The sequence below is a fragment of the Phacochoerus africanus genome, chromosome 5 (genome assembly GCF_016906955.1).
Source record: "Phacochoerus africanus isolate WHEZ1 chromosome 5, ROS_Pafr_v1, whole genome shotgun sequence".
NCBI classification, from domain to species: Eukaryota; Metazoa; Chordata; class Mammalia; order Artiodactyla; family Suidae; genus Phacochoerus; species Phacochoerus africanus.
In genome coordinates, this window is record NC_062548.1 from 37,515,010 (window position 1) to 37,532,257 (window position 17,248).

The 17,248-nt window shown below is 37.2% G+C and overlaps 1 protein-coding gene across 3 annotated transcripts in view; it reads right to left on the minus strand.

The window, feature by feature from the left end:
- Positions 1-17,248, minus strand: part of ATF7IP2 (activating transcription factor 7 interacting protein 2) — a 77,543-nt gene that overhangs the window by 27,907 nt on the left and 32,388 nt on the right. For all 3 annotated transcript variants that reach the window (XM_047780523.1, XM_047780522.1, XM_047780524.1), the window contains one exon: positions 10,238-10,398. In XM_047780523.1, coding sequence (XP_047636479.1) covers positions 10,238-10,398 — 161 coding nt within the window. The remainder of the gene's footprint in view (positions 1-10,237; positions 10,399-17,248) is intronic.

The following is a 17,248-nucleotide window of genomic DNA, read 5'->3' on the forward strand; positions in this document are numbered from 1 at the left end:
TCTCAAGAAACCACTTTCTTTATCTGTTAAAGTTTTATCAGAGATTATCTTCAGGCTCCACTTCTAATTCTAGTTCTCTTGCTATTTCCTTCACATTGGCAGTTACTTCCTCCACTGAAGTCTTAAACCTCTCAGTCATCCATGAAGGTTAGAATCAACTTCTTCCAAACTCCTGTAAATATTTTTAATTTTGACCTCTTCCCATGAATCATGAATGTTCTTAATAGGTCTGGGATGGTGAATCCTTTCCAGAAGGTTTTCAATTTACTTTGCTCAGATCCATTGAAGGAATCACTATCTATGGCAGCTATAGTTTTTAAAAATACTTAAAAATGATACATTGAAGTGCCTTCTTGATTCAAGGGCTGCAGAAAGGATGCTGTGTTAGCAGGCATGAAAACAATATTAAATCTCTTTGTACATGTCCATTAGAGCTCTTGGGTGACAGGTGCATTGTCAATAAGCAGTAATATTTTAAGAGGCATCTTCTTCATGAGGAGTAGGTATCATTGTTCGCTTGAGTAAAATATTCAGAAATTCAAGCCAGGATGTACTGTCAGCCAGGCTTTGTTGCTCTATTTAGCCCAGGAAAAGAAGATTTAGCATAATTCTTATGGCCCCTAAGATTTTTGGAAAGGTAAATGAGTACTGGCTTCAACTGAAAAGTCATCTGCTGCTTTAGCCTCACAAAAGAGAGAGAGCCTGTCCTTTAAAGTTTTGAAGCCAGGCATTGACTTCTCTGTAGCTATCACATCCTGCATGGCATCTTCTTAAAATATAAAGTCGTTTCATCTACACCAAAAATCTTCTGCTTAGTGTAATCACCTTCATTAGTTACCTTTGCTAGATCTTCTGAATAGCTTGCTGCAGTTTCTATGTCAGCACGTGCTGCTTCACCTTGCACTGTTATGGAGACAGCTTCTTTCCTTAAACCTCATGAGCCAACCCCTGCAAGCTTTTTTTTCCAGCTTCCTTACTACTCTAAGTCTTCATAGAACTGAAGAATAAGAAGTATGCTCTAGATTAGGCTTTGGCTTAAGTGAATGTAGTGGTTGGTCTGATCTTATATCCAGACCAATAAACTTTTATATCAGAAATAGGGCTGTTCTGCTTTCTTATCACTCATGTGCTCTGCACTAGTATTTTTAATTTCCTTCAAGAACTTTTCCTTTGCATTCAGAACTTGGCTAACTGGTGCAAGAGGCCTAGTTTTTTGACCCTCTCAGCTTTCAACATGCCCTCCTCACTAAGCTTAATCATGTCTAGCCTTTGACTTAAAGTGGGAGACATGTGGCTCCTCCCCTTTCACTCAAACACTTAGAGGCCAATGTAGGGTTATTAATTGGCCTGATTTCAAAATGGTTATGTCAGAGTTCCCATCGTGGCTCAGTGGTTAACGAATCTGACTAGGGTTAAGGATCTGGCGTTGCCGTGAGCTGTGGTGTAGATTGCAAATGTGGCTCAGATCCCGAGTTGCTGTGGCTCTGGCGTAGGCCAGTGGCTACAGCTCCAATTCAACCCCTGGGAACCTCCATATGCTGTGGGAGCAGCCCAAGAAATGGCAAAAAGACAAAAACAAAAAAAAAAAACAAAAAAAAAATATGGTTATGTCTCAGAGAGTAGGGAGGCCTAAGGGAGGGAGAGATGGGGGAGTGGCTGCTCAGTGAAGCAGTCAGAACACACACATTTATTAAGCCCACTACCTTATATGGGTGTAGTTTGTGGCACTCCATAACAAGTCCATTAAAGATCACTGAACAGACCACCATGTGACACAAAAAAAACATGAAGTGAGCAAATGCTGTTGGAAAAATGATGCTAATTGTTTGATGCAGTGTTGCCACAAACCTTCAATTTGCAAAAAAAAAACCAAAAAAACAAAAAAACAAAAAAAAAAACAGTATCTATGATGCACAATAAAGCAAAGTGCAATGAAACAAGTCATGCCTGTATGTGATGCTATAAACATACCAGTGTGGCTAAAATGAAGAAGACAGATAATACCAAGTGTTGGCAAGGATATGAAATAAGTGTAACTTCGTACAACTTCTTTGGTAAAATGTTTGGTAGTATCTATTAAACCTGAAAACACACACCCTTTGACCTACCAATTCCACTTCCAGTCAAATGTCCAATAGAAATGTATATATATACATTCACCAACAGACATGTAAAGGAATGTTCAGAGCAGCACTAATCATAATTTCCCCAATCTGCATATAACTCAGATGCCCATCAACAGCTGTGAATGGAGTAAGGTGTGGGATATTCATATGATGGACATTATATAAGACAGTAATGAGAAGGAGCAAATTATTGTTACTAAGCAACAGCATGGATGAATCTCTTAACACAGAAAGTTGGGCAAAAGAGGCAAGACACCAAAGAGTTCATTAATATGATTACATTTATATAAACGTGAAGAGGAGACAAAAACAGTTTATGGTGTTAGCAGTCAGGATGACGTTTACTGAAGTCAGTGAAGGAGGGATGATGGCGACTGGCATGAGACAGAACGGATGCCACTGGTGTTTTTTTTTGATCCGGGTAATACTTACAAAATGTGTTTACTTTGTCAAAATTCACCAAGCTATACATTTACGTTTAGTTTTCAGTAGGTATGTCAATTAACTTTATTTTAAAAATTGTGTGTGTGTGTATGTATGTAGGTAAAGCTGCTAATGCTTATCCTGAGAAATGCATCAATAAGAAGAATGTGGCTGAAATCACAGTGGACTGTACTGGGGAGACAAAAATTGGAGTAAAGACCAGCTAGACCATAGGAATGGGAGAACATCAGAATAGACTGAGTCTTATAAAAACTGCTAATCAGCCTTAGTTCTGCCCAATGCCTGACTGAACGGAAATGTTGTATTATTTACCTACTGCTATATAACCATTTATCCCCAAACATGCTGTCTTTAAAAAATAAACATTTAGATGGCCAAAAGACACATGAAAAGATGTTCAACATCACTCATTATTAGAGAAATGCAATCAAAACCACTATGAGATACTACTTTACACCAGCCAGAATGGCCATCATCAAAAAGTCTCCAAACAATAAGTGCTGGAGAGGGTGTGGAGAAAAAGGAACCCTAGTACACTGTTGGTGGGATTGTAAATTGGTGCAACCACTGTGGAAAACAGTATGGAGATTCCTCAGAAAACTCAAAATTGAACTACCATTTGATCCAGCCATCCCACTCCTGGACATCTATCCAGAGAAAACCACGTACTCCGATGTTCATTGCAGCACTATTTTAAAGAGCTAAGACATGGAAACAACCTAAATGTCCATCGACAGAGGAGTGGATCAAGAAGATGTGGTACATATACATAGTGGAATATGACTCAGCCATTAAAAACAACAAAATACTGGCATTTTTAGCAACATGGATGGACCTATCATGCTAAGTGAAGTCAGTAAGACAATGAGACGCCAACATCAAATGCTTTCACTGACATGTGGAATCTGAAAAAGGGACAGAATGAACTTCTTTGCAGAACAGATACTGACTCACAGACTTTGAAAAACTTATGGTTTCCAAAGGAGACAGTTTGAGGGGTGGGGGGATGCGCTGGGGTTGTGGGATGGAAATCCTATAAAAATGGATTGTGATGATTTTACAACTATAAGTGTAATACATTCATTGAGTAATAAAAAATAAATTAAAAATAAACATTATTTCATTGTTTTTGTGGGGAAAGTAGGGAACAGAATAGTTGGGAGGTTTCGGCGCAGGATTTTCCATGACATTGGAGCCAGGATGTTGGTGGGAGGTGAAGTTATCTGAAGACATGACTGAGGCGGCAAGTTCTGCTTCCAAAATGGCTTACTCACATGCCTACTGGCGGGGTGCCTCACTATGTGGGTGCAGAGGCTGCTTGATGTCCTCAAGTAACCTATTCTTGTCACCATCTTATCATGTCAGTTAACTTGCCCCAGAGTAAGCAGTCCAAGAGAAAGCAAGGAAGCTACAATGTCTTTTCAATTTCATTACATACAGTTACTTTGCCACTTTTGTATTCTATTTGCTGTCTCTAAGTGTAGTGCAAGACAGGAATCGGGCTCCATCTTTTAATGGAAAGACTCTCAAAGAATTTATGGGCATATTTTAAAACCATTAACAAAAGAGGCTGTGTTCCTCTCGCTGCCTCCTATCAGAATATAGGGTGAATCCATCATGATAGAAGATATTTAGAGACTCCACAATTTTCAATATACATTGCCTAAGATTCAAACAAAAACATCAATAGGTATAATAAGAAACTGAGCAAACTTGAAGTATAGTAAACAGAAACAGAGCTCAAAGTGACCTAGATATGAATTATAAAAAATAAACCAGAAAATAATAGTGATTACAATATTCAACACGTGGATGACAAGATGAACTTCATCAGAGGACTTGAATCTATAAAAATGGATCTAATGGGAAGAGGAGACTGGAAAATTAAACAAACTGAAACTAAAAACACAATACATTAATTTAACAGCCATTTTGATCCAGGTGAAGAGAGAATTCATAAACTAGAAAATAGAAAATATCCAGACAAAAGCAGAGAGAACAGAAAAGATGGAGTATACAAAGAAATATGTAATTGGAGTATCAGAAGGGGAGAAGAGATAGAATGGTGCAGAAGCAATATCTAAAAAGATAATAGCCAAGAATTTTCTAAAGATTATGAAAGGCATGAAGTCACAGATTCAAGGAAAAAACTATGAGCCCCAATCGAAATAAATTCCTCCCCATCCCAGTATCATACAGCATACTGAAGAAAACCATGGATATGTAGATTATCTTGAAAGCAGCTAGAGAAGTAGAGACACTATCCTTAAAGAAGGAACAATAATATGGATATCTAACTTTTCAACAGAAACAATGAAAGTTAGAAGACAATGCAATAACATCCTGAAAGTGTTGAAAATAACTGCCAACCTATAATTAATTCAATACTCATGTTAAAATATCCTTTAATGGAGTTCCCATTGTGGCTCAGTGGAAACAATCTGACTAGCATCCATGAGGATGCAGGTTGGATTCCAGGCCTCGCTCAGTGCATTAAGGATCCGGCGTTGCTGTGAGCTGTGGTGTAGGTCGAAGACGCAGCTCTGATCCCACATTGCATTGCTGTGGTGTAGTCCGGCAGCTAGAGCTCTGATTTAATCCCTAGCCTGGAAACTTCCATATGCTGTTGGTGCAGCCCTAAAAAGACAAAAGCTAGAAAAAAGAAAATACTAAGAAAATCATAAGGAAAATAATTTATAGTACTGTCTTGTATTTATTGATACTGTTAAGTTTACACTGTTTACAAGATGATTTGTCTATGAGTACCTTACATCAGTATTATCCTGTGTGATACACACTGCCATAGATGTTACATGTATGATGAACACTAGACATGAAAAATGTGAAAAAGAAATTTTTGTTTATAGGTACTATATTTATGGGGAAAAAATCCATGCATAAGTGGACCCAAGCAGTTTAAACTCTTGTTTTTCAAGGGTCAACTGTATTTAGGTAATGCTAAATGAATGACTGCACAAAGTAATGATACTGTCTGATGAGATTTAAAATAATGTAAAATTTAAACGTGTAAAACAAATGAGGGAGAAGCAATAGATGAAAGGTCCTAAGGTTAAGCGTTGCCTATAAAATGGCTGGCCTAAGTAGCAATTCTTATTAGACTCTAATATTAAATTGAGTCTAGAAACTTTATCATGATCTTTCGGATAACTTCTACAGGTACAATGAAAGATGTATGATTGAAGAGGTAATGAGAAATGGAAAAAAGAAACCCAAAGGAAGACTAAAATAAGCAGAGAGAGATACAGATAAGGGAAAAGGACCGTAAAATAATGGGACAAACAGAAAACAAGCAGTAAGATTGTAGTTATAAACTCACATTTATCAGTAGGATTACGTTAAACATAAATAATCTAAAATTTCTAATATATATATTTTTTCAATTTAGATTAAAAATACGTGCTCAGCTTAATAAAGGTCCATGTGACCTCTACTCAGATACATTTTTAAATATCAGCACTTCAGAAACCCATGTGCCTCTATCCTGCATCATAAATCTCCTTCATAAATAGCATTTGTGATACTAAGTTCTTTAGATTTACCATCTAGCTTTGAACTCCTAAAACATGTACTTTTTGCTGTCTATTTTTGAACTTCATTCGAATGGAATCATACTATTCCTGGTATATGCTTCTCAATAATGTTTTTGTGGGATAACTCATACTATTACATGTGAATGTAGTTTCTTCGTTCTCATTAATGTACAAAAGTCCACCATATGGATTTATAGCAATTATTTTTCTTTTCAACTGTAGATGAACATTTTTTTCTTATGGGCTTTGGCTATTATGGAAAATGCTGCTAATAAACATGTGTACATGTTCAATATGGACATATATATAGGATGTATGTATATATACTATATGGTATGGACACACATATATGGGGGGTGTGTGTGTGTGGTGTGAGTGTATATATATAGAGCGAGCCTTCCTATCCCTCGATATATACCATGGGGATATACCGAGGGATAGGATGGCTAGGTCAAAGGATATTTAGATTTTCAGTATTTTTAGATAATGCCAAATTTATTCTAAAGACTATACAGATTTACTCACCCAACAACAAAATACTAAATAAAACCAATTCCCTTTATCACAAAACCTCATCAAAACCTGGGTATTGTCAGGTTTTTAAAATATTTTACTTCTCCTTACCTGATACGAAAAGGTATCTCATTGTGGTTTTAATTTGCATTTCCCTGATTACTAGTGAAGATGGGCACCTTTTCATATGTTTATTTGCCATTTGGAATTCCTCTTTGTGAAGTAGATATACAAGTCTTTCGCCCATTTTTCTTTTGCATTTATCTGGATTTTACTCATTGATTTGCTGAAGTTCTTTATATATATTCTGGGTACTAGTCCTCTATAGGTTATATGTGCTGCGAGTATCTTCTCCCACTCGATGGCCTGTCTTCTCACTATCTTTATAGTGCCTTTTGAGAAAAGAAGTTTCTAATTTTAATCTGATAAAATGGATAAGTTTTTTCTTTTATGGCAAGGGTATCTGTGTCTTAAAAAATCTTTCCTTATCCGAAGTTCATGAAGACATTCTATGCTACCTTCTAAAAGTTTCACAATTTTCCTTTTGATATTTAGTTAATTCACATGAGACTGATGTATATAGCCTGATAAACGGATCCAATTTCTTTCATGTTTCTCCCAATTTGAATAGCACCACTTATTAAAAGCCAATTATTTCCCAGATGATCTGCCATACAATCTCCAATACAAATCACTCATACATATATGCTTAGGTTTCTGGATTCGCTGTTACCCTGCTTTATTTGTCTAGCACTTGACGATATCACATTATCCTCACTACTGCAGTTTCTTAATGTGCTGACATCGATGGGAAATTCCCTCTTGTTTCTCTACTTTAAGGATATCTTGGCCTCTTAACCCGCTGCACTTATATATACATTTAGAATCAAATCAGCTTGTCAAGTTTCACAAAATTACATACTGGGAAACTAACTGAAATTGTACTCTATAAATTAATTTGGCCAAAAGTAAAAACATTTTATAATACTACATTTTCCAAACCACAAACATAGTACATTTCTCTACTGAATTCTTTAAATGTCAAAGTTTTGTAATTTTCTTCAGAATTATTATGTCTTGTTAATTGTATTTCTGGGTACTTCATATTGAATACTAGTATGCATTAAAAATTTTTTCATTTCCTAATTGTTTATATCTGGCATATAGGAACATAATTGATTTCTTATATATTTTAATTTGGCAATCTTACTGAATCCTTATTAGTCCTAATAATTTGTCTGTAAGTTACTTTTTTTATAGCCACATCTGCAACCTACACGGCAGCTCATGGCAACACCAGATCCTTAACCCACTGAGCTAGGCCAGGGATTGAACTTGCATCCTCATGGACACTAGATGGGTTCCTAACCACTGAGCCACAACGGGAACTCCTGTAAGTTCCTTTGGATTTCCTACATATCTCCAATCATTTAAGAATAGTAATATTTACTGTTCCTTTTTGAATCTTTCATATTTTTCTTTTTCTTTAAATTTTTTGTGTTCTTGAATTAGCCAAGATATCCAGTATAACATTAAAGTGGTAATCCTTCTATTTTTATTTCGAAGGAAATATTTCCAATATTTTACTATCAGATTTGTTTTAAGGTTATTATAGATACTCTTTTTATCAGACTCCTTTACAGAAGTTACCTCCTAGACTACATTTGCCAAGAATTTGTTTCTAATCATAAACAGGTATTTTATCAAATCCACATCTATTTTGAGCTGATGATTCTTCTCATATTACATAAGTTGATTTTTTAAAATCATTAAACAAATATTGCAGGATTCCTGGAAGAAAGTCAACTTCTGTAGATTGTTGAATTTGATTTTCTGGTTTTGGATATCTCTATTTTGCAAGTAAAAGTAAACTGTAATTTTCCATTTCTGAAAAATCTTTAAATTGATTTATCAAAGTAGCAGAGTTACACTAAATTTTATTATCTGTTCTCGTAAAAGGAACTGAAGAATACTCCCTCTTTTTTTTTATTCTTTGGAATAGTTTGTTTAAAACTGATATTGTTTCTGCTTTAAGTGTTTTATAAAGTTCACCACTCAACGGGCCTATCAGGGTCAAGTTACACCTTTATTACACCTAGTCTCACATTCATCATGGATGGAGAGGGCCGCCTGAAATAGTTTGATAAAATGCACATTTCTCCTTCATTACAGAGCATAAGGTCAACTGTTCGTATCATAGATATAAGCCACTCAAATTTAATATATTTTTGTCCATTAAATGCTATTTTAATGGTATCTTCACTTTTTCACTTCCATGAACAGCATTTTATTTTTCTTTTTTGTCACTTTATGATTTTCAGCACAGGTGTTAACAAGCGGTAAAACAAAGACTCACTGAAATGTGACTCCTGCCTTCACAAACTAAATAAATGACTTCCTCACAGCAGCTTTCTGGCTCAAAACTAAAATGCTGGCCTCAATATTATGGAATATTAGGGTTTCTTTTTTTTCAACAGGCAAGAAATAGATTTATTAAGATAGGACGCTTGTGAGAGATGCAGGAGGGCAGGCAAGGAGGCTCTGCCTGGTTTCTTTTGAAGAGTCAAAACTGCATGTAAATTCTCAAATACCAAGAATCTCCTATAAATGGTGTATCTTCATAATGCTTCTCCTTCATTTTGTGGCATCCTTGAGTATGCAGTTATTTGGCGGAAAGGGTGCAGTTCTTCAAACAATGGCCATAATTCGTTTTTTGGCTGTGCCTGTGGCATATGTCGTAAGTTCCCGGGCCAAGGGTTGGACCCATACCACAGCAGTAACCAGAGCCACAGCAGTGGCAACGCTGGATCCTTAATCTGCTGAACCACCAAGGAACTCCTAATTCACTTATTTTTGTTGATAAATTTTCCTCTTTTTAAAAGCTGAGGGATAATTTAACAATGTAAAAGCAAAACCATAGGACATTTTTAAGGAGTAAATGTTAAAAATAAATAACGTTACAAAGCTCCAAAACTACTGATAATCACCAGTGAAAAGAATTCATTAAAATGTGCCCCCCCCACCCCAAACCTTGAACATCAATCCAGGCCAGGCTCACCCATCACGCTTTCTCGTTAAACTGAACTACCTCTTCCCTACCAGCCCCACATCTTTTATAGATTAGATTGGAGAGTAGGGGTCTCAGCTGCTCTGTGATCAATTAGATGAGTAAGTTAACTTGTTCACTCTAATGTGAAGTTCTGATAGTACTTTTAACATGCAGGGAACTAATTTTAGATACTTTTTCCTAGTCTTACTCTTCTGTGTACTTTTTTAAAACTAATGTTTCATAGGGCCTTGATGCTTTCCTGTGTAGAAGTGGAAACGACTGGAGTGATCCAGTTGATCACTCAGCTGCCACACCAAAAATGGAGAGCATCCCAATGAAAAGATCTGATCACCTAACCAATTGAGAATTTTCTTTAATACTGTTACAATAACAACGAAAACTAGAGTACCAATTCCATTTCTTCATAACACACAAAAAGTGTTCTCATAAGTGTGAAGCTTGAAGCTACTGTATGCTTAACTAAGAAAAAGAGACTATGTGCTTATAAACATATTTAGATAAGTAAGTTTATGCATTTTTATAGAAATGCCTACCTTTCAGAAACAGCCTCATTATGATCCCGTGACACATTAACCTTTTCACTTGCTTTTTCTGAAGGGTTAGAAGGTTCCGAGTTCACAGAAGTTTTTCTTTCCTGTGGACTATTAACCGACTCTGTATTCTTATCCAAATTCATAGTCTCTGAATTTGCAACCTGTTAATTGGGTGAGGAAAAAGCAGTTGAGGGGAGGATTACCAATTGGGCTCTTTTACACAAAATTAATGATAGATAAAATTTCGCTTGCAAAATCTTCTCAAAATAGTCTCACATACATATGAAAAAACATAAATTACATGCACCTATCAATGGCTGATGACCATGACTGCAGTTACTCTGCCAAAATGAATTTAAAAAAATACTTGAAAGAAATAAAAAAGACAGCACAAATCAACTTCCCAGCTTGACTGGAAAGAAGAACAAATACTTAAGTACTTAGACAACATTTTATTCCTATTAGTTTTAGGGACTAATAAACATTAGACTTTAACAAGTAAACTTACTTTGCTATACTTCTAATAACAGTGAAGACCAGAAATAAAGCAATTTTCCAACTTGTTCTATTTGATGCATTTTGGATAGGCTCAGAATTCCCCAAATCAAACCCTAGTTCCTTTTTATTAAATGGTTCCTCCCTTCAATTTCTCTCCTCCCTCTCACATTTCACTGTAAGCAAGAAATCAAGCCAAACCTTCAACACTTGCTCAAAAATCTCCTCAGCCTAATAAAAATTCATCACATAACTAAGTTCTACTTTCCATATCGCCGTAGGATCACACTAGCTGATCTTCTTGTCAGTATATAACAGTTTCTAATAACATTTGAATCCTCACCAATGGTGCCTTTAAATGTCCATATTTCTACTGTCTGTCTGGGGTTTCTCTAAGGTGTTGCTCATTTCCTCCTGAGACCTCACTTGCAGTCTTTAACATCTTTTTCTACTAAGAGTCTGATGAAAGCAATCTGGGCTTTTGAAAACTTATCTCAATATTCTTCCAGCCTCTACCATTCCAAATCCACTTCCATTTGTTACAGCAGCACCCCCATACTGCCTGGTACCACGTTCTGTATTAGTGTCCTGAGGCTGCTGTAACAAATAACCACAAACTGGGTAGTTTAAAACAACAGAAATTTATTCTAGCACACTTTTGGAGGCCAGAAGTTTGAAATCAGTTTCATTAAGATCACGTTGTTGGCAGGTCTGCATCCCTTTTGGAGACTTCAGAGGAGAATCTGTTTCCTTTTTCCAGTTTCCTTGGCTTGTACCCCTGCCTCCATCTTCAGGGCCATCATTCCAACCTGCACATTTCTTGTCCCATCTCCATCTTGTTTGACCTTCATGACTCCAGTTTATAAGGACCCTTGTGATTATACTGAGCCCACCAGGATAATCTTCCCATCTGCAAGCTTCTTTTACCACATAAAGTAAGATATTCAGAGGTTCAGGGGATTAAGTCAAGAATATGTATATATTTAACTGGCCGCACTCACAGCATATGGCGATTCCAGGGCCAGAGACTGAATAGAGCCACAGCTGTGACCTATGCCCCAGTTGCAACAATGCCAGATCCTTAACCCACTGAGCCAGGCTGGAAATCGTACCTGCACCTCCACAGCAACCCGAGCTGCTGCAGTTAGATTCTTAACCCACTGTGCCACACCAGGAACTCCAAGGACATCTTTGGAGGCCAATTTGCCACTATCAACATCCTGACACAATTAGCAGAAAAGCTGACATTTAGAGTACTACACCCAATATTCTTTTCAAGTGTATGTGGAACATTCACCAAGGGAAAGTACATATTGGACTACAAAATAAGTGTCAATAACTCTCAAGATTGAAATTTTACATAGCATGTTCTTTGACCACAATGAAATTAGCTATCAATAAAAATGAGATACCTAGAAATGTTTAGAAATTAAACATATATTTCTAAATAACCCATGGGTCAAAGAACAATACAAAGGAAATCAGAAATTATTTTAAACTGACAGAAAACAAAAATACAATATAATACAGATATTAATACACTCTCTACACTGAGAAATACGTAATATAAGCACTACAAAGATACTTAGAAAATGTACTACTTGAAGGAAATTTATAGCTTTAAATGTTTTCTAGTAGAAAAGATTAAAAATTAGTGCTCTTTCTCTCTTAAGCTGGAAGAAGAACAATTTATCCAAAGTAAGACTGATGAAGAAAAAAGATAACATAGGTTTATAGTATCACAAATGAAATAGAGTTTATATCACTAGCAAACTAAAGATCTACAAACTTTAAACGGACAAGGGAAATTTATCAATAACTTCATGCCAACAAAGTCAACAACTTATATAAAACAGACAAATTCTTTGCTAGGATAACTTAAAATGAAAACAGAAAAATCTGAAATGCTTTATACCAATTAAAGAACTATGTGTTCAAAAAAAAAAGTCCTCCTACAAAGAAAGCTCCTTGCCCAAACAGTTTCCAGAGGTGGATTCCATCAAAAATTTAAGTAAGTAATAAAAATCTTACACATGGAGTTCCCATCGTGGCATAGTAGAAACGAATCCAACTAGGAGCCATGAGGTTGCAGGTTTGATCCCTGGCCTCGCTCAGTGGGTTAAGGATCCAGTGTTGCCATGAGCTGTGGTGTAGGTCGAAGACATGGCTCAGACGTGGCATTGCTGTGGCTGTGGCTTAGGCTGGCAGCTATAGCTCCGATTAGATCCTATCCTGGGAATTTCCATATGCTGTGGGTGCGGCCCTAAAAAGCAAAATACACACACACACACACACATATGTATTACACAAACTTTCAAAAATAGGGAAGGAAGTGCTTCCCAATTGATTTATTAAGGCTAGCACAAATATGATACCAAAGGGAATGAAGATACCATGAAAAAAATTCAATGACTATCACAGATTATTTTAGATTTTATACAAAAAATATATAGATACTAAACTTTACATAATGATACCCATGCTGAAATATTTTAGAAGTGTACTCTGCAAAGATTATTTTGATACAAAATACATTAGTACTTATGAATGTGCCAAATATAAAGATGGCTTAGAGGGTGAGTAGACTAACAGATATATGACAAAAACAAATACACTAAATAGTAAAGGTAGACATTAGGCATTGACTACACAAGCATTCACTGTAAAATACTTTCAGGAGGCAGGATCAAGATGGTGGAGGAGTAAGATGTGGCGCTGACCTTCTCCCACAAACACATAAAAAACCTCATCTGCATGTAGAACAATTTGCAAAGAACCTCTACTGAATACTGGCAGAAGACCTTAAACCTCCAAAAAGGGCAAAAAACACTATATAACTGGGTAGAACAAAAGGAAAAAAGAGAGAGAAAGGAATCAGGATGGGACTAGCACTCCTGAGAGGGAGCTGTAAAAGAGGAAAAGCACCCACACCCTGGGAAGCCTCCTGATAGGGAGGATCAGCCGAGACAGGACCTCAAAGCCTCAGAGAAAAGTGCAGCAGGTGGACTGAGGAGGTGAAAGCAGAGACAGAGCCATGCAGACCATCGATACCACTTCCCATGATACCACAGACTGAAACGCTCAGGCAGGGGCTTGGCGCTAAGACTCAGGCTCTGGAGGTCAGTTCTGGGGAAAGGACTAGGGTTGGCTGTGTGGAGACAGCCTGAAGGGCTAGGGAGTGATTTGCCAAGGGCCAGGGAACAGAGCACCACAGCCAAGGGAACCCAGGAGGAGGTCTGGGCCCGCGGTAGAAGCGAGGCACCATTGTTGGGGAGGGCAAGAGGAAGAGGGACAGACCACCATAAGAATGTATTTCAGTTCATACTTGTGGATTTTCGGAGGGTGGGCTACAGGCAAGGTGCCTCTTGGGTGGCCTACAGGTGGCAGGGGCAAACTCAGTAATCTCTGATTCCAGAGGTGGGCGTGGCCCACCACCACTAGGAGTCTGTGAAGAGGCATCATCTCAGAGGTTGGCACAGAAGAGGGCACTGCAACCAAGCACCAACGATTATTGCTGTCACTCCCCTGGGAACACACATGCTCTGCCGCAGCCCCTGTCAAGTGCTCCAGTTGCCACCTATGCCTGCCTGAGAGTCACTGCCACTTCCCAGGGACCTGCAACTAGGAGCAGCCTGTGCCACCTTCCCATGGGTCCTTGCCACCGTCAAGGGCCCAGCAACCAGGCACTGGCTACTAGAGCTGCCCATTGCCTCCAACTCCCTGGAAGCCCATGCAGCACTCTACAAATAAATAATAAGTCCTCACAAAATGCCCAGGGGTGCTCATGCATATAAACGGCCCTCCAAGACTACAATAGTTGTTTTCCCTAAACTCACAGAATTAGAAAAATAGAAGCAAAATGAAGCAGCTCAGGAACCATTCCCAGTTTAAATAACAGGTGAATTCACCTGAAGGAGCAAACAAAGAAACAGACCTCTGCAGTCTAACAGACACTGAGTTCAAAAAGGAGACAGTGAAAATACTGAAGGAATTAAGGGCAAATATGAAAGAATCAAGATATGAACAGTAATGCAGATTGCTTTAGAAAGGAACTACGAAATATAAGGAGGAGCCAACAAAAATTAGAAAATTCATTTGCAGAGATGCAAGCCGAGTTAAAGGCACTGAAGAGCAAAATGAACAATGCAGAGGAACGAATTAGTGACTTGGAAGATAGAATAATGGAAATCACCCAATCAGGATAGTACACAGAAAACAAAATGAAAAAACATGAAAATACCTACACATTATAGGGATTCCAGAAAGAGAAGAAAAAGAAAAGGGGACTGAAAATATATTTGAAGAAATTATGGCTGAAAACTTTCCAAATCTAAAGAAAACAGATATCAAGATACAGGAAGCACAGAGGGCCCCAAACAAGTTGAGCCCAAACAGGCTCACACCAAGACATATTCTAATAAAAATGGTAAAAGTTAAAGATAAAGAGAGGATACTAAAGGTAGCAAGAGAAAAAGAATTATAAGACAGCCCCCACCCCAAGGCTATCAGCTGATTGCTCTACAGAAACACTACAGGTCAGAAGAGGGTAGCAAGATATATTCAAAGTTGTAAAAGAGAAAAATTTGCAGCACAGACTACTACTCTACCCAACAAGAATATCATTTAAAATAGTAGGAGAAATAAAGAACTTCTCCAACAAACTAAAACAGAAAGAGTACAGCAACAGTAAACCCATTCTAAAAGAAATACTGAAAGGGATCCTCTAAATAAAAAAGAAGAAATAGGATGGAGGAAATCACAATTGGAAAGTAACCACTTAAATAAGCCAGTATACAGATCTAAAGTGGAAAAAAAAAAACCCCAAAAACAAAAACCTATTGTAAAAGTGATGATAAACACAAGGAACAGCAAAAGGATAAATATGAAGATGTTAAAAAAAAAAAGGACATCAAAATAATAAAATTTGGGGAAGGAAAGTAAGGAAATCTAGACTCTTTTTAAGAGTGCATTTGAGCCTATATCACCATCAGGCTAAAGCAAGCAGATACAGGAAGGAATTAACATATTTGAAAAATAAGGCAATCACAAATCAAAACCAAACATTACATCCACAAAAACTAAAAAGAAGAGGACACAAGCCTAAAATAAAGGGAAATCACCCAACCAAAAAAGAAAGAAATAAATAAAGGAGAAATACAGAACAAACTGGAAAATAAGGTTTAAAATGGCAATAAATACATATTAATCAATAATTATCTTAAATGTCAATAGACTGAATGCTCCAATAAAAAGACAAAGAGTGGGAGTTCCCATTGTGGTGCAGTGGAAACAAATCCAACTAGGAACCATGAGGTTGTGGGTTCAATCCCTGGCCTCTCTCAGTGGGTTAAGGATCTGGTGTTGCTGTGAGCTGTGGTGTAAGCCAGCAGCAGCAGCTCTGATTCGACCCCTAGCCTGGGAAGCTCCATATGCTGCAGGTGTGGCCCTATTTAAAAAAAAAAAAAGCAAAGTCTATAGGATGCTGCAAAAGTAGTTCTTAGAGGGAATTTCATAGTGATACAGGCCTTTCTCAAAAAAGAAGAAAAATCTCAAATCAACAACTTAACCTACCACCTAAAAGAGTCAGAAAAAGAAGAACAAACAAAACCTTAAGTCAGCAGAAGGAAGGAAATCATAAAGGTCAGAGAGGAAATCAGTAATAGAGATTCAAAAAACAGTAGGGAAAAAAACCCACAATAAAACCAAGAACTGGTTCCTTGAGCGGGTAAACAAAATTGACAAACCTGTGGCCAGACTAACCAAGAAGAGGAGAGAAAAAACTCAAACAAACAAACAAAAAAGAAACGAAAAAGGGAAATCTCAATAGATACTGCAAAAAAGCTTAAGAGAATACTATCAACAATTATATGCCAACAAATTTGACACCTAGAAGAAATGGACAACTTTCTAGAGACAGAGAGCCTGCCAAAAGTGCATCAAGAACAAACAGATCAACTGAACAGATGTATCACTAGAAATTAAATTGAATATGTAATAAAAACACTCCCTACAAACAAACGTCTAGGACCACATTGCTTCACAGGCAAAATCTACCAAACATTCCAAGAAGAACTTAGACACATCCTTCTTAAAACTCAAAGATATTGAGTTTTAAGACATTGTTTGAAGCTACCATCACCCTAATACCAAAACCAGACAAATATACTACCTCAAAAAAATTACAGGCTAGTATCTTTGATGACTATAGATGCAAAAATTCTCAACAAAATTTTAGCCAACCAAATCCACCAACACATAAAAAAGATCATACACCACAACCAAGTGGGAGTCACCCCAAGTATACAAGGATGGTTCAACATATGCAAATCAATCAAAGTCATGCACCATATAAACAAAAGTCAAAAACCACATGATTATCTCAATAGATGCAGAAAAAGCATTTGACAAAATCCAACTTCCATTCATAAAAACTTACCAGGGAGTTCCCGTTGTGGTGCAGGGGAAACGAATCCAGCTAGTATCCATGAGGATGCAGGTTCAATCCCTGGCCTCGCT